The 18609-nt window shown below is 41.8% G+C and overlaps 2 protein-coding genes across 3 annotated transcripts in view; one reads left to right on the forward strand and one right to left on the reverse strand.

Annotated features, from left to right (window-relative positions):
* The window catches only part of NLRC4 (NLR family CARD domain containing 4), a 41104-nt gene extending 28765 nt beyond the window's left edge, over positions 1–12339 (forward strand). Inside the window, exon 9 of the mRNA XM_015112067.3 lies at positions 11728–12339. Within this exon, the coding sequence (XP_014967553.3) occupies positions 11728–12020 (293 nt within the window). The 3' untranslated portion in view covers positions 12021–12339. The remainder of the gene's footprint in view (positions 1–11727) is intronic.
* A 77-nt stretch (positions 12340–12416) lies between these two features.
* The window catches only part of SLC30A6 (solute carrier family 30 member 6), a 58823-nt gene continuing 52630 nt past the window's right edge, over positions 12417–18609 (reverse strand). For both annotated transcript variants that reach the window (XM_077959775.1, XM_015112066.3), the window contains one exon: positions 12417–16619. In XM_077959775.1, coding sequence (XP_077815901.1) covers positions 16119–16619 — 501 coding nt within the window. In that variant the 3' untranslated portion in view covers positions 12417–16118. The remainder of the gene's footprint in view (positions 16620–18609) is intronic.

Raw genomic sequence — 18609 nt, forward strand, 5'->3', positions numbered from 1 at the left:
GACCTCTCTCATGAGAGGGGCTGCTGGAGGATGTCCTTCCAAGGTAACTTCTCACATGGTTGGCAAGTTAACACTGGCTGTTGGCTGGAGGCCTCACGTCCTCATCACTAGACCTCTTCACAGGCTGTGAGTGTCCGCACAACACGGCAGCCCACTCATTTCTGGTCACTTCTGACATACCCCACTGGTTGCACAAGTTATTCCAATCCAGCATATGGAAACATGAATACAAAGAGGTCAGGCTCATCAGGGTCAACTTGGAGGCTATCATACTAAAGCCAAGGACTTATGAAGACAGCCTCTATCACCTTCATTTCTCTTACAGATTGTCTAGAATGTGTTTAGTTTATGTAACATACAATTTATTAAACTTTTTTTTGTTTTTTGGTTTTTTTAGGCGGAGTCTCGCTCTGTCGCCCAGGCTGGAGTGCAGTGGTGCGATCTTGGCTCACTGCAAGCTCCGCCTCCTGGGTTCACGCCATTCTCCTGCCTCAGCCTCCTGAGTAGCTGGGACCACAAACGCCTGCCACCATGCCTGGCTAATTTTTTTTTTTTTTTTTGTATTTTTAGTAGAGACGGGGTTTCACCGTGTTAGCCAGGATGGTCTCCATTTCCTGACCTCGTGATCCACCCGCCTCGGCTTCCCAAAGTGCTGGGATTACAGGTGTGAGCCACCGTGCCCGGCCACATTTAAACTGTTTTTAAGTGTAAAAGCTTTGTGGCATTAAGTACATTCATATTATTGTGCCACCGTCACAACATCCATCTCCAGAGCTTTTTCATCTTCCCCAACTAAAATTCTGTACCCATTAAACATTAACTCCCATCTGCTGCTCTTTTTAGAACCTTCTTTCCTGGAGATTCATACCTAAGTCCTTAGGCTGCCCGAGGGTTTGCCTTCCTAATGGTGCTTCAAGTTCTGGATCTTTCCTTCCTTTAATTCCTAACTTCACGTCCATCCACTCCCTCAACCCATTAACTCACATCATTCTGGTGTCATTCCTTCAGGCCCTTCCTCTCTTTTAGGTTATACTAGAGTCAGCTGGCTTCTGTGACAGGCTAATTAGCTAGCTGATAAATAATCCCTCTTAGGTAACCTCATACCTTAAGTGAGTTGGAAAGGATGTGTCTTTTCCAAGAGGCCCTTGGAGAATATATAGATTTAGAATTCATGTTGGGGAGGCGTTTTTAGGTTGAGGTTTTTTAGCATCCTTTAAATCTTTAGGTAGCTGCCTACTTTGTCCACTCCCAAGGCTGGCCATTGAGACCAGAGAAGGAGATGGTGTGCTTACTGAAATAAACTGAGCTAGGCAATAATTTGTAATTTGTTATCTGTTGAGACAGAGTCTTGCTCTGTCTCCCAGGCGGGAGTGCAGTGGCTTGATCTTGGCTCACTGCAAGCTCTGCCTCCCCGGTTCAAGTGATTCTCCTGCCTCAGCCTAGTAGCTGGGATTACAGGCACGCTGCACCACCCGGCTGATTGTTGTATTTTTAGTAGAGATGGGCTTTTGCCATGATGGCCAGGCTGGTCTCAAACTCCTGACCTCAAGTGATCCACCAGCCTCGGCCTCCCAAAGTGCTGGGATTACAGGCAAGAGCCTCACCGGGCCCTCAGTTTTTTTAAAAAAAGAATTTGTGAACCGGGCATAGTAGCTTACACCTGTAATCCCTGTGCTTTGGGAGGCTGGGGTGGGAGGACTGCTTGCAGCCAGGGGCTCAAGAGCAGCCTGAGCAACACAGGCAGACCCCGTCTGTACAAAATACTTTAAAAAATTAGGCCGGGCGCAGGGGCTCAAGCCTGTAATCCCAGCACTTTGGGAGCCCGCGGCGGGCGGATCACGAGGTCAGGAGATTAGGAACATCCTGGCTAACACGGTGAAACCCCGTCTCTACTAAATATACACAAAATTAGCCGGCCGTGGTGGCAGGCGCCCAGCTACTCCGGAGGCTGAGGCAGGAGAATGGCCTGAACCCGGGAGGCGGAGCTTGCAGTGAGCCGAGATGGCGCCACTGCACTCCAGCCTGGTCGACAGAGCGCGACTCTGTCTCAAAACAAACAAAAAAAATTAGCTGGGAGTGTTGGCACATGCCTGTAGTCCTAGCAATTTAGCAGACTGAGGAGGGAGACAATCCCTTAAGCCCAGGAGGTTAAGGTTGTTGTGAGCTATGCTCGTGCCACTGCACTCCAGCCTGGGTGACAAAGACCCTGTCTCTTAAAAAAAAAAAAGGCAATTCAGTAAGAAGATATAATCATTATATATACACACACACACATATTATACCCACACATATATATACACACATATACATGTATATACACACAGACTATATACACACACACACACACACACACATATATATGCCCCCAACACTGGAGAATCTACATATATAAAGCAAATATTGTTAGAGCTAAAGAGAGACATACAACCCAATACAACAATAGCTGGAGACTCAACACCCCATTTACAGCATTGGACAGATCTCCCAGACAGAGAATCAACAAAGAAACATCAGACTTAATCTGCACTATACACCAAATGGACCTATGAGATATTTATAGAGCATTTCTTCCAACAGCTGCAGAATACACATTCTTCTCCTTAGCACATGGATTATTCTCAAGGATAGACCACATGTTAGGCCACAAAATAAGTCTTTAAAAATCGCCCCACATTGAAACCTGATTCAAGTATCTTCTTTTACCATAATAGAATAAAACTAGAAATCAATAACCAGAGAAACTTTGGAAACTATACAAACGTATGGAAATTAAACAGTATGCTCTGGAATGACAAGTGTGCCAATGAAGAAATTCAGAAGGAAATTGAAAAATTTCTTGAAATAGGCTGGGTGTGGTGGCTCATGACTATAATCCCAGCACTTTGAGAGGCCAAGGTGGGAGGACTGCTTGAGCCCAGAAGTTTGAAACCAGCCTGGGCAATATGCTAACATGTCATCTCTACAATTAAAAAAATATATATATATAGATAGATAGATAGATAGATAGATAGATAGGTAATTTAAAATTTCTTGAGACAAATGAAAATGGAAACACAACATACCAAAACCTATGGGATACAGTGAAAGCAGTATGTTCCCTCCTTCCCTCCCTTTCTTTCTTTTCTTTCTTTCTTTCTTTCTTTCTCTTTCTTTCTTTCTTTCTTTCTTTCTTTTCTTTCTTTCTTTCTTTCTCTTTCTTTCTTTCTCTTTCTTTCTCTTTCTTTTCTTTCTTTCTTTTTTTCTCTCTCTCTCCTTCCTTCCTTCCTTCCTTCCTTCCTTCCTTCCTTCCTTCCTTCCTTCCTTCCCTCCCTCCCTCCCTCCTTCCTTCCTTCCTTCCTTCCTTGCTCTCGCCCTCCCTCCCTCCCTCCCCCCTCTCTTTCTCTCTTTCTTTCGAGACAGGGTCTCCCTGTTGCCCAGGCTGGAGTGCAGAGATGTGATCACAGCTCACTAGCCTTGAACTTCTGGGCTCAAAGGATCCTCCTTCCTCAGCCACCCAAGTAGCTGGGACTAGAGGCTATTATGCTCTGCTAATGGACCTTCCTCTTCAATGACCTTACCTTCCATTCTCCTTCATCCATTCATTCTATGAGCATGCAATGACTAGATTATGATAAGCCACTTAAAATTGTTCTACCTGCAAAATAATAAATGCAGATATCCCATTCTCACACCACAACCTCCTGTATTTCTATCCACTCCTAATCACCAGTTCTTTTACTTCACTGGGACTTCCAGTCTGTCGATCCCACTACCTTCTACCTATTTTTCAGGCCCTTTCTATTTTGACTTCCCTTCCTACCTAGTTTCAACTCCATCTTCCATCCCTGCAAACATTCTTGTCTTTAACAGCTGAAATTCTCATGGCCCACAGTAGCATGAGTCAGTTCAGGCAATGACTTTGAGTGATGGATGTGTGATAGATGCAATGGTGAAATGAAGAGTATAATGAGAGATACAGTCTAATTAAAGAAAGACTACCTAATGAGATGCAGGGAGAACATGAGATGTGGAATGTGAGGTATGAAATGAAATACAGTAGATGGGGTGTACTTTCCTGACAAAACTCCAGGCCTGGATTGTCCTTAAATTTCCCTTTTTAGAATTTCATAACTACACTCAGGATGCAGGGGAAAAACTGCAAACTTTGGGAGATAAATACAAGTTCATGCTGGCAAATTTCAACGAAAATATTTAGAAGTGAATGGTAAGAAATGCTGTATATCAAAACTTGTGGCATGCTGCAAAAGGCAGCAAAAAATAGTAACTTCACAGTGGAGAAAGCTGTTGACACTGCCTCGGTCAGGTGAACAAGGTCAACATTAACAGTGGTAATTCATGTTGATAGTATGTACCTAGATATGACATGACAAAAATAGTACTTTACCTCTATGATCTTCCTCCCCAAAGATCCATATCCCCCATCTAATGATGATAAAAATATCAAACAATCCTAACTGAGGGACTTCTACAAAAAACTGACCAGTATTCCTTGAAACTGTCAAGGAAATCAAAACCAAGGTGATTGTGAGAAATTGTCGTAAGCATGAGGAACCTAAAGAGACATGACGATGAAATGTAATGTGCTAACCTGGATGAGTTCCTGCAACAGAAAAAAAGACATTTGGTCAAAACTAAGGAAATCTGGCTGGGTGCGGTGGCTCACGCCTGTACTCCCAGCACTCTGGGAGGACGAAGTGGGCAGATTGCTTGAGCCCAGGAGTCCGAGCCCAGTCTGAGCAACATGGCAAAACCCAATCTCCAAAAAATTAACTTGGTGTGGCAATGTACGCCTGCAGTCCCAGCTACCTGGCAGGCTGAGGTGGGAGGATGGCTTGAGCTCAGGAAGTTGAGGCTGCAGTGAGCTGTGATCATGCCACTGCATTGCAGCTTGGATGACAGAGTGACACCCAGTCTCAAAAAAAAAAAAAAAAAAAAAAAAGGAGAAGAGAGAGAGAGAGAGAGAAAGAAAATACAACCTATAGAATGTGAAAAAAAATTTGCCAATCACATTATCTGATAAAGGACTTCCATCTTGAATATATAAAAAACTCTTATGGCCGGGTGCCCTGGCTCATGCCTGTAATACCAGCACTTTGGGAGGTCAAGGCGGGTGGATCACAAGGTCAGGAGTTCGAGACCAGCCTGGCCAATGTGGTGAAACCCCGTCTCTACTAAAAATACAAAAAAAATAAGCCAGGCGTAGTGGCACATGCCTGTAATCCCAGCTACTCGGGAGGCTGAGGCAGAAGAATGGCTTGAATCTGGGAGGCGGAGGTTGCAGTGAGCCGAGATCGCACCACTGCACTCCAGCCTGGGCGACAGAGCGAGACTTCGTCTCAAAAAAACAAAAACAAAAAAACAAAAAACCACAGAAAACAAAACAAAAAACTCTTACAACTCACTGATAAAAATACAAATAACCCAATTTGTAAAATGGGCAAGAATCTGAACAGACGTTTCACCAAGGAAGATATTTAAATTGCAAAGTAAATACCAGAAAACATAATCAATATCATTAGGGTAATAATGTAAACCAAAAGTACAATGAGATACCACCTGAGACCCACTAGGGATGGTTATTATTTTTTATTAAAAGATATACAATAACAAGTGTTGTTGGCAAGCATATGGAGACATTGGAATCTTCATACGCTGGTAGTTGAGCTCAGGAAGTTGAGGTTGCAGTGAGCTGTGATCATGCCACTGCATTGCAACTTGGGTGACAGAGTGACACCCAGTCTCAAAAAAAAAGAAAGGGAGGGAGGGAGGGAGGAAAGAAGGAAGGAAGGAAAGGAAGGAAAGAAGGAATGAAGGAAAGGAAGGAAGGAAGGAAGGAAGGAAGGAAGGAAGGAAGGAAGGAAAGAAGGAAGGAAGGAATACCAGCACTTTGGGAGGTCAAGGCGGGTGGATCACAAGGTCAGGAGTTCAAGACCAGCCTGGCCCACATGAAACCCTGTCTCTACTAAAAATACAAAAATTAGCCAAGCGTGGTGGCATATGCCTGTAATCCCAGCTACTCGGGAGGCTGAGGCAGGAGAATTGCTTGAAACTGTGAGGCGAAGGTTTCAGTGAGCTGAGATCGCACTACTGTACTCCGGCCTGGGATACAGAGTGAAACTCTGTCTTGAAACAAACAAACAAAAAACAACGAATAAACACAATCTCTCTTAATATTTCCTGGCAATCTTACTGTGTTTCTGTATTCAACACTCTATGTAAACTATTTCACACTTTTTTCTCCTCAATCAGTACTCAGCGTCTCCTATTTCACAGAGGATGTGATTGTTATTTTTTCTCTCCTTCTCCTGTGGAGCTGATAGTAGGTTTCTCTTCTCCTACCTAAGCACAGTCTCTTTAGCAGTGCTTGAGATGCCAGCCTCACCCTCACTCCGGTTCAGGGACATCATTTTATTGATTGTGCCTCTTGTTACTGGCTCCCTCCTGTCAGTTTTTAAAGTTGCTCAAATCTCTTCCATTTTAAATAAAACTCTCCCTGAGTCCTATCTTCCTTCTTTGGTTATCATTCTATCTCTCCTCTCCTTCAAGGTAAAAGCTCTAAAACAAATTTGATGTACCCTTATGACATCTCCACTTCCTGACCATCTCCTACTTCCTACTCATTGCATGACTCTCTACAACCCTCCAATGTGGCTGAATTTCAATAGACACTTTCAGAAGTGTTTAATTTACTTGATTCCTCTGCAGGAGTTGACACTGAGCACTCACTTCTTTTCAAAACATTCTCTTGACCTCCATGCCACCTTGGCTACTTCTCAGTCTTCTTTTCAATGGCGATTCCTCTACCCAGATATTAAATGTTCCTAGTTTTCCTTAAAGCTTGGTCTAGACTATCTGGTCTTCTTCCTCAGAGATTGCATTTGATCTCCAAGCTTTGCCATGTTTTGCTCGACTCCCAAAATTTTGTTTCTTACCCATCAGCAATCTGAGACTACAACATAAAAATCATTGCTAGCTCAGGTATCTATTTCACCTGCTTGTTTGTTTTGTTTCAGGCTGGAGTGCAGTGGCGCGATCTTGGCTCACTGCAACCTCTGCTTCCCGGGATTCTCTGTTCTCTATCTGCTTCTCCGAATCTCAAGTGATTTTCCTGCCTCAGCCTCCTGAGTAGCTGGGATTACGGGTCCATGCTGCCACACCGGGTAATTTTCGTATTTTTAGTAGAGACGGGGCTTCATCATGTTGGCCAGGCTGGTCTCAAACTCCTGACCTCAAGTGATCTGTCTGCTTCGGCCTCCCAAAGTGCTGGGCTTACAGGCATAAGCCACCACTCCCAACCAATTTCACCCGCTCTAACAAAACCCTTTGTTAAATGGCATCTTTCAACTTGGATGTTCGAAGCTGAACTCTGCTCTCCAGCCTGTTCTCAAAAAGAGAGCTCATGCCTGTAATCCCAGCACTTTGTGAGGCCCAGGTGGGTGAATCATTTGAGGTCAGGAGTTCAAAACCAGCCTGGCCAACATGGTAAAACCCCGTCTCTACTAAAAATACAAAAATTAGCTGGGCATAGTGCACATACTTATAATCCCAGCTACACAGGAGGCTGAGTTGGGAGGATCACTTGAGCCAGGGGGGTAGAGTTTGCAGTGAGCTGAGATCATGCCACTGCACTCCAGCCTGGGCGACAGAGCCAGAACCTGTCTCAAAAAAAGAAAAGAAAAAGAAAAAAAAAAAAAAAGCCATCACAGACCCTGTTCATGTTCTAGAAGCTCATGTTCTAGAAGTGCCCAAATCCTGGGCGCAATCATTCTGCTGTATAGATCCCACTATCATATTTTATTTTCCAAAAGCTCTTTCTTAGCGTCTTGTTGTTGAGTAGATGCAGTCTACTGAAAAACTTAGGATCTCTGAAAAACTTACGCCTTTGGAGTTTGATTTTTCTCGTTTTCTATGGTGCCTCATTTCTTTGGGAGTTGTTTGGCTTTTAGTCTCAGTCTTCCTTGTGGGAGGCTGTTGTTAAATGTCTGGTAATCCTATACTGTCCTCTTCACATTTGAGAGTGAGACACAAGTTGATAGGGAGTTCGGTGTCTAAGGGAGGCAGTGATTTTTTGACAGGCTAACTTCACGAGGGGGTGATTGGGCAAGCAAAATGGCCCCTTCTTTGTAGGGCCTTTTCCTGGGGAGCAGTTCCATTTCTCCTAAGAATCCTCCAGTCTTCCTCCTGGAGCATATAAGCCCAGTTGCAAGTGTTCTGGGAACAAAGTGGAGTGGGAAAGCCTATTGCTTTTGTGTGCTCCCAGGGTACCCTGACCTACCATAGTACCACCAGCCATCTAATTACTTGATAATGCATGTCTTCACACTGTTTTGTAAGCCCAATGAGACAGGGACCACGTCTGTCGTTTGCACATATCCTCAGCACCCAGCATAATCCGCGGCACATAGTAGCACTAAAGATGGTGCTGAATGAATAAACAGTGAGAGCTCTGGTACTGGTTCAGGTGAGCCACAGGACAATACAAATGACAGTTGTGTTTGGGATACAGGAACCCCCAAGAATCAGAAGTCTTCTACCCAGGGCATTTGAGATTTCTCCTGGAATTCTAATCAAGCCATTTGCACTCTACACAGCCCACATACAGCCTATGGCTCTAAATGTCATAGATTCTGTTTCTCTCGGATCTATTCTGCTCCTCATAACATAAGCACTGCAGATTAAATGAACAAAAGGCATGCCCTTGGCTTATGACAAATATTGTTTGTTCTTGGTTCCTGCACTAATAATTCTAATAATTATCTAAGAAACTCTCTTAAATTGATGATAAGATCCTTATACCTTAGTAGATAACCAGTATAAATTGCTCACCCTCTGAGGGTGGAATGGGCTTTAAATTCTTTTTAAATTCCTTTTAGGTGGTGAAAATATATTCTGCTAGCTGAGAAGGAGAAAAAAGTTGATCTTTGGGGAAGGAGCTTTAAATAGACACACAACTGGCAACCAGCATTTGGACTGAGTGCATGCCATGCTGGGAAGCATATGGAGGAGGGGCAAAGGCAGAAAGGACATGAAGATGAGATGGAAGAGAGAGCAGGGAGAAAGCCACCCTCCAAGGAACAGAGGAGGAAGGAGGGGAAAGCGAGGACCTATGTAGTATTTGGGCTGGGAACAGGCTAAGCTATGATAACAGAGACCCAACTATACCATGGCTTACGGAAGGCAGAACTTGATTCTCTCTCATGTTAACAGTCCAGAAATGAGCAGTCCAGGCAGGTGGGGTGGTTTTCCTCTGTGCAGTCTTTCAGGTCCAGATAACTCCTCTATTCCTTAGAGTGTTATTTTTGGCTTTATGGCCATAGCTAGGTCACTGCTCTGTGATCATTTCAACCTAGCAGAAGAGGGGAAAAGCAGAAAAGTGACATGGAAGTTGCACACATCACTTCTGCCTATACTTCCTTGGCAAAAATTTAGCCACACCTAACAGCAAGGGAGGCTGGGATATGAGTGGCCATATGCCCAAATAAAACCCTGTAACTAAGGAATAAGGAGAGAGAGTTTTGGGAACAACTAGCAGTCTGTCTCACTTTTCTTTTCTTTTCTTTTTTTTTTTTGAAATGGAGCTTCGCTCTTGTTACCCAGGCTGGAGTGCAATTGTGTGATCTCTGCTCACCGCAACCTCCACCTCCTGGGTTCAAGTGATTCTCCTGCTTCAGCCTCCCAAATAGCTGGGATTACAGGCATGCACTACCACGCCCGGCTAATTTTGTATTTTTAGTAGAGACAGGGTTTCTCCATGTTGGTCAGGCTGATCTCGAACTCCCGACCTCAGGTGACCCGCCCACCTTGGCCTCCCAAAGGGCTGGGATTACATGTGTGAGCCACTGCACCCGGCCTCTGTCTCACTTTTCAAATAAATAAAAGCAGCAAAGAAGGCCCAAAGGTGGTGTCAGTGACACTGACCATGGGTAAGAGACATGAAGGCAGAACCCTGTGAATCATCTCCTTACCTGGCTTTGCCCACTTTAGCTGCTAGCATCTTGACCACGGTCAGGCAGGGTCAATCACTTTAGGTGTCTGTAAAGAAGAACCTGAAGAGCTTTCAAAACTCAAGACCTTATGATGGTGATGAAAACATTGGCTGACATTGACTAAAGACACATACTAGAACGTACTTAGTTGCACTGAACTAACTACAAAAGGCCACGCAGTGACATCAGACACGAAACTCACAGATCTCCTCACTACGGAGCTGGTAAACACACTTACTGAAAGTGGGTAAAGGTACAGTTTCAGTGCATAACTAGGTTGACCTCACCCACGTAAGCTGGTCAGACAAGACTGTCCATTTCTGTCATTAAGCCCTCATTACTGGTAGCAGATAGCTTTTAGTCTTTGCTTGCTAACCTTAAGATTGTACGGCACTGAACCTTTCCTTCTTTAACTTCAACTCTTTAGTGGTCTTCTCACTGAGACAATGGAAAGGAACTTTTAAAACCTCTTTTCCTACTTGGAATCCAAAGTGAATCATGGACCTTCATTTCCATAAGGGTCAGTTTCTGGAACATTATCTAATATTACACATCTCCCAAGAAACACAAAGAAAAAAGTTTAATATACAACAAATTAACCCTCCAAAGTTAGGTGAGGTACACTAAGACTAAGATGAGCTCAGAGGAGCTGAGTAATGTAGATCGATAAGCCAGGCATACATCTTCTGCAATTTGTGTGTGATACTCTGGAATATAAACATGTAAGTAATAGAGTTCCCTTGTCCAGTCTGCCTGACTGTCCACTCTGTACTTCAAGGTGAACTTAGTCATCCAGAGAAGGCCAGGTAGGTGGGTAGGGCTAACGCTTTGCATAATTTAATATGCATAATTAACAGAGCTAGCTTTGTGAAATCCTAATGTTGTATACTGGCCAATCTGCATGATGGTACATGACCTGAAAGAAAGGTGTTTTTTCTTATTGCAAGACTCACTTGAGTTCCAGTACCACTTAAACTAGTAACATGGGATAAAGAATGAAACTAAATTATTTGTGTGTATGTGTATATACACATACACATATACATACAAAGGAGATATATGTGTGTGTGTGTGTGTGTGTGTGTGTATGCATTCTTTGTATATCAGAAAGACAGAATATCCACCTACCCTCTGTAGGAAATACTTTAGGTGCCCTATTCTGTAAGGAATGGAGGAACTTCCTGAAGAGGCTCGGGAGGTTTACATATAAACAGATAAACGAAAACACCCAAATCTTTAGATACTGAAGGAGGCTCACTTACTCAAGTTTACAGTTAGGAACATACCCAAAGAAACAACAGTTAGGTAGTATTTACTGCTTCAGAAGAGGAAACGACCTAATATTGCCAAAGATTGACTCCAGTTTTGAAAACAAGTACTGAATATTTAATTGCATCTCTCACACATCAATTTTAAAGCAAACTTCCCTTTCCTAGGAATAAGGAAAAGGAAAAAAAGTGTAATTCACTTATATATTGTTGCTACCTCACTATGAATCACTATTTATCAGATTCCCTTATACTCTAGGAAAAATATAATTTGTAAATATAATAGACCATATTCACAATCACTGCCCTAGCTATAGAGAATTATATTAATAATTTGTTTCTGAGGCAAAGCACTAGTTCAAACATGACCATTTCAAAGTGGAAAAAAAAGTATGTAAAATAAATGTAGAACCTATTTCTCTTTTTTTTTAAAAAATTTTTCTTCCAACTAATATACTTATTTCTTTACCCAGGTGGATTTTTTGGAAAGAACCCTCTGAAGAACTTCCAGCAGTTGAATTTGGCAGGAAATTGTGTGAGCAGTGATGGATGGCTTGCCTTCATGGGTGCATTTGAGAATCTTAAGCAATTAGTGTTTTTTGACTTCAGTACTAAAGAATTTCTACCTGATGCAGCATTAGTCAGAAAACTTAGCCATGTGTTATCCAAGTTAACTTTTCTGCAAGAAGCTAGGCTTGTTGGGTGGCAATTTGATGATGATGATCTCAGTGTTATTGAAGGTGCTTTTAAACTAGTAACTGCTTAAATAAAGGGCACTTGAAGCCAGTAAGTGCTCTGGGACCTCATTACTTTAAGCCTGGTGGTTAAAAAATCTTGCAAAAGGATGCCAAAGAAGATAAGGAAGCGGAAAGAAGTTTAATTCGATGATTAAAAACATGCAACAGTTTTGTGTCTTAGCTCTCCTACTAGGATTATTGGCTCCTTGAAGGAATTCTCGTTCATCTTTGTGTTACCTTTGGTCTGGGTCACACCAACTGGTGTACTGAATGCATATTAACTTACTATAATGCCTGGCATGTAACAGATTCTCAACAATAGTCTCAATAAATATTTGTTGAATATGAGATGATTAAATTATTAATAAATAGCTACTGAATAAAGAAACAAAGATTATTTAAAATCAGAGAGGAAACTCCATATATGTTCTTTAATCCAAACAGTTTAATTCAAACAATCTGGAATGTAAAAAGCACTTTCTGATATTAGAAGGAGATTAGACTCCCAAAAAAGATCAGCATTCTTCAGTCAAGCAAAACTTGGCAGTTTACAAACAGCTAAATCAGAGGCTTGAAATTCAGGTCCTCTCCAGTACCTGCTACATTATATGTAATTCCAAACATGACTTCAGAGATTAAAGAAGAAAGGGAAAATGTTTCCCATACTTTTGTACCCTATATAAAGGGTACCCTGCCCTAATCTTTTTTCCAACACTTCCCCAAATAACCCTTCCTTGCAAAGAAAGAAGTCTAAGAAAACTCTCTAATCTAAATATATTTAAGTAGAGGCAAGCCTGAAAAAAACACAAAAACCTAAATGGTGTTAGGCTGCGGTTCGCCTATTCTCACGGCACCTCAAATTAATGGCTTGGGTGTTGGTGTAGGTAACACTTGGCCTGTATGTTGAGGTAGTCACTAGATAAAATTCTGGGCACAACATCTGTTTAGCAATTGGGCATATATTCTACAGATTGAGCCATAACGTTTTGAAGCTGATAGTTTACAGATCAACTAATTAATTCCTCTCCCTAACTTTACAGATGAGAAAGCTCAGATGATTTGCCCATGGGTTATAAAACTACTTCCTTACACAGTGGCAGCATCAGAACTGGAATTCAGATCTCTTGCCTCCTAGGCAATGTTTTTCCCATTATAAATATGGTGACTTCATAAAGCAGGGTTAATTACACTCCATGGAGCTTACATCTTAATCACAAACAATGGGACAAATATTTAAATTGAACTTCTTTCTCTGTCTAGTTTCAAATGATTCTGTGGCAAGATTTACTAGTAAGGCTGCTGCCTATATGCCTATGCTGGGCACGTTCCTTATTTTCATATCCAGAAGTTAGTCAGAGCTTGGCAAATAAGGCTTCTCTATTCTTTGTGTCTTAGCTCTCCTACTAGGATTATTGGCATGGGCCAATGTCCCCTGTAACATCTTACATTCAGGAAGTAGGGCCAATTCTTTCATAACTCACAGGCAACTGTGAGTGTCCTTTCTCAAATAGTGAAGGTAGGTATTAAAGCACCTTTGGTGGGACAGATGCACAGGTGTTGCCTCTGAATTGGTGTTGAGGAAGTAGGCATAAAACCTCACACAGAACTGTGTTTGGTACCTAAACACTTTAAAATCCTATGGGGATGGGGAAGACATGCATGGGGTGGCAGCACATACCTCTTAACTCAGGACATGGCAGTTCAGATTTCATGCATGACCCTAATTCACATTTAGCTGAGATCAATGAAGGAAGAAGAATCATCCTGTAATAGCAGACCAACAACAGATACAGTAATAGTTGGAAAACATAAGACAAAGGCCAGGGAACAGGTTGCCTTATTACATTTTACAAAGTATCATTTTCCCCAGTAGTCAAGGTAGCGTAGGCTGTATTTCTTCAGCAGGTCACATGCCTGAACAGGGTTGCAGATGTCAAAGACAATGATCAACTCCTCACTAAGAAAAAGGTATTTAGGACATGGTCACTTATTACCACAGATGACAATTCTGCTTGACAGAGATGGCTTCTTGGATGTTTTTAATCCACAGTGAAGAAAAAGGATTTCAAAGTGCTGCTCCTATTTGAAAGTGAATGAGTTGACTGAAGAAACTGTTGCAAATTCTAGAAAAACAAAAATCTTCTCTAGATAGCTGGCTGATGGCTGGGAAAGTCATAAATCTCCAGGAGCACGGGATTCCAGGAAAGTTGAGTCCATTCTCAAAATCCCTTTTTAAAACTGTTACAGAATGCATAATAAAATAAAACAATAAAAAACCCTTCTAGGTCATGTGTGACTGCTGCTTGTTACACTTTTTGGAAGTAATACTAGCCATGTTAGAAAGTCCTTAAACTCTGCATTTGGAAAACAACTAAAAAATAACATAATCTATGTAATTCTCACACTTCATCACAGTTAACAATTTCCCATTTTTGACAAAGTAAAACAAAAAAAAACTATCCACTGCAGACCTAACAATGCTGTATTCGGCTGGGCGCGGTGGCTCAAGCCTGTAATCCCAGCACTTTGGGAGGCCGAGACGGGTGGATCACGAGGTCAGGAGATCGAGAGCATCCTGGCTAGCACAGTGAAACCCCGTCTCTACTAAAAAATACAAAAAAATTAGCCGGGCGAGGTGGCGGGCGCCTGTAGTCCCAGCTACTCGGGAGGCTGAGGCAGGAGAATGGCGTGAACCTGGGAGGCGGAGCTTGCAGTGAGCTGAGATCCGGCCACTGTACTCCAGCCTGGGCGACAGAGCGAGACTCCGTCTCAAAAAAAAAAAAAAAAAATGCTGTATTCTATAATCTAAGGTCCATTATGCTTTGGTAAAATTATATTTGCTCAAATTCTTTGTGCAACTTGAAAAGACATCAAATTCCATATTATGTATGGAACTCTATGTGTTTTGGTAATATATTTGATATATTTTGTTAATAAAATAAGAAATTAAAAAGCCAATGAATGAAAATGCGTCAGAAAAGATAAATTCATTATGTCAGTATTTGATTAAATGTAACATAGAACACTGGGATTCTTTCACTGCATATCACCAAAAGTTGGGTAGTCACTTAATCAAAATAAAACACCTAGAACCATGGACTATTTACAAATGTACTAAAATTTTTAAAGGAGAGAAACTTTAACAAAAATCTTGATAATTAAAAATTCAAATTGTGCTAGATAGAATGTATTCCAAAATTGCTGCTAAAAATGTTTGCTTTTAGTTTGTAAGACATAATTCAGGAGAACCTCAAAGAAAAATGTAGCAATTAAATTTGGAAAAGCTATAAAAGAGACTTTTACTTTTTGAACAGACATTTTTTCCTTTCCCAAAATGTGTATTAGTCAAGAAGCATGTTTATAAATTTCACTGAAGAAAATATCAGCCAGGCGCAGTGGCTCACACCTAATCCCAGCACTTTGGGAGGCTAAGGTGGGTGGATCATGAGGTCGGGAGTTTGAGACCAGCCTGGCCAACATGGTGAAATCCCCCATCTTTACCAAAAATACAAAAATTAGCTGGGCGTGGTGGCAGGTGCCTGTAATCCCAGCTACTCGGGAGGCTGAGGCAGGAGAATCACTTGAAACCTGGAGGCAGAGGTTGCAGTGAGCCGAGATCACACCACTGCATTCCAGCCTGGGTGACAGAGTGAGACTCCATCTCAAAAAACAAAACAAAACAAAAACTAAGGAAACCTTAATAAAGTACAGCCTTAAGTTAATAATAATGTATTGGCCAGGCACAGTGGCAGAGCAAGACTCCGTCTCGGAAAAAAAAGAAATATCACATCTTAGTAATGTGACAGATCCACTCCATCAAGTGGCTCTTATAAAGGTAAGGTCACATCACACTGCAGTCAACTACAAAACCAAAGATACCAAAATCCAAATTTAAAGAAACACATTTTCTAAAGGAAGCCTATTTAAAGCCTTTAACATTTACGAGGATTTCACTGTCACAAATACATTTTACAAAAATATAATTTCATAGGTTTCATGAAATGTGAACAAGCTTACTATTATCTAACATTTAGAGTAAATGATTAAACAGTCAATGCAAAGTTGGATTACTAAATAAATTGGAAGCCAAGGAGTCAATATTCCTCATAAAAATAAGTTAGAGTCCATCATGGTCTTGGTTGTCCAATTCTATTATTAGTTCCATATCTACTTGGTATATTTGTAAAACCAGTCCTCAATCCTTGAGTTGCTCCAATTCCTGGAACTCTAAGTCCTTGATTAAGCATGTTGCTGTAAGGTGTATGTCCATGATTGAGACCAAAACCATAAGGCCTTGTTTGTGTGTTTAGAAGAATAACTGGGTTCACATTTTTCCCAGGAGTGTTAAATGAAAATTCTGGAGGTGGACTACTAGGTTTAGCTGGAGTTGATGTAACTGGGTTCAAATCATCAGCACCCTTTAAAAGAGGCATTGGGATTATGTGATGATCTGTAAAGTTTAGGACATTGGCTGCCACAGGCCCAGACAATAAGGCAGGCCTAATCCAGTCATCCTTGAAAATTTGAACAGTCAGAGTAGACACTAGAGTGTACAGCCTGTTGGTCACATGAGCAAGAACCATTTGTTCATTAGCATCTCGTCGAATTCTTACATGCACTGATCCAGCCTAAAAGGGGCAAAATCATAAGAAAGAGATTGCTTAGAATTATACTAATGAAAATTTCATTAGATAAAACATTTTATTTATGATTTGGTAAGTTCCTGGCATTTTCTTTGAAAGAAAAAGCTTAATGTTAATATTTCTTAAAGACTACTTGCTGGTGATTATCATTGCAATGAGTTAAATACTTTGAGAATCTTTAAAATACAAAAAAAGAAAAATCCATGTAGGAATAAGATAGGCATGTTATAATACAAGGAAGAATATAAATGAAGCATACAAAAAATAAATTGTAAGAGCCGAAAAGGTAGGTATTAATTTCAATTGAAGAGGACTTCAAAAGAAGATGGCATTTAATCTAGGGTCAGTAATTAAATGGAATTTCAAAAAGTAGAGAGGCATTTCACACTAAGAGAAAAGCAATGAAAATACATGGCATACTTGGTAAGAATAAGCAGTAATACTAATATATAAAGAAGTCCTGGCTGGGCGCAGGGGCTCACATCTGTAATCCCAGCGCTTTGGGAGGCCGAGGCGGGTGGATTACCTGAGGTCAGGAGTTCGAAACCAGCCTGGCCAACATGGTGAAGCCCCGTCTCCACTAAAAATACAAAAAATTAGCCAGGCATAGTGGCATGTGCCTGTAATCCCAGCTACTTGGGAGACCAAGGCAGGAGAATTGCTTGAACCCAGGAGGCTGAGGTTGCAGTGAGCCAAGATCGCACCATTCCACTCCAGCCTGAGTGACAGAGTGATATCCTATCTTGAAAAAGAAAAAAAAGAAGTCCAAGTATTTCAGGGGGCAGAAGAAGGAGGAGGGAGAGAGAAGAGATGGAGACAAGGAAGACAGGGAGGAAAGAAGAAAGGGAGAAACAGAGGAAGGGGCTGGGCGCAGTGGCTCACGCTTGTAATCCCAGCACTTTGGGAGGGTGAGGTGGGTGGATCACCCGAGTTCAGGAGTTCGAGACCAGCCTGACCAACATGGTGAAACTCCCGTCTCTACTAAAAATACAAAAATTAGCTGGCTATGGTGGCACATGCTTATAATCCCAGCTACTAGGGGGGCTGAGGCAGGAGAATTGCTTGAACCTGGGAGGCAGAGGTTGCAGTGAGCCGAGATTACGCCATTGCACTCCCAGCCTGGGAAGAGAAGAAGGGAAGAAGGAAGGAAGAAACATGATAGGTAGGTAATAAGGTTAAAAAGAGGCTACCAGAGGACTCTAAAATGATAAGGAATTTTGATTTAACATCAGCAACCTAACAGAATAATCAGAGTTCAGAAAAATTGTAGGTATAGATGACTAGTAATCAGGTAGGAAAAAAACTGCAACAATCTAGATTAGAAATGATGAGAGCTGCCAAGCACGGTGGCTCATGTTTGTAATCCCAGCACTTTGGGAGGCCAAGGCAGGTGGATCACCTGAGGTCAGGAGTTCAAGACCAGCCTGGCCAACATGGTGAGACCCCGATTCTACTAAAAATACAAAAATTAGCTGGGCACAGTGGCATGCATCTGTAATCCCAGCTACTCAGGAGGCTGAGGCAGGAGAATCACTTGAACCCAGGAGGCAGACATTGCAGGGAGCACAGATCATGCCACTGCACTCCAGCCTGGGAGACAGAACAAGCCTCTGTCTCAAACAAAACAAAACAAAACACAAAACAAAACAAAACAAATGAGGAGAGCTGAGCCAGGACAAAAATAGTGGGATCAGAGAGGGACAGACAGATATATCATATTCCAGGGGCAGAAATGGAAGGACTTGATACCCAGCTGGAAGTAAAGGATGAGGGAAATTGATTCATCAAAGATGATATCAAGGCTTCTAAGGGATAGACAGCACCAGGCATTACAATGGGAGTAAGAAGTATATTCGTTAACTTGAAAAAGTGTTTACCATAAATTATGGGTTTGTTTTGTTTTGTTTTTTTGTTTTCTTTGTAGAGATGAGGTCTCACCATGTTGCCCAAGCTGGTCTCGAACTCCTAGGTTCAA

This window comes from Macaca mulatta, chromosome 13 (assembly GCF_049350105.2).
Source record: "Macaca mulatta isolate MMU2019108-1 chromosome 13, T2T-MMU8v2.0, whole genome shotgun sequence".
In the NCBI taxonomy this organism is placed as follows: Eukaryota; Metazoa; Chordata; class Mammalia; order Primates; family Cercopithecidae; genus Macaca; species Macaca mulatta.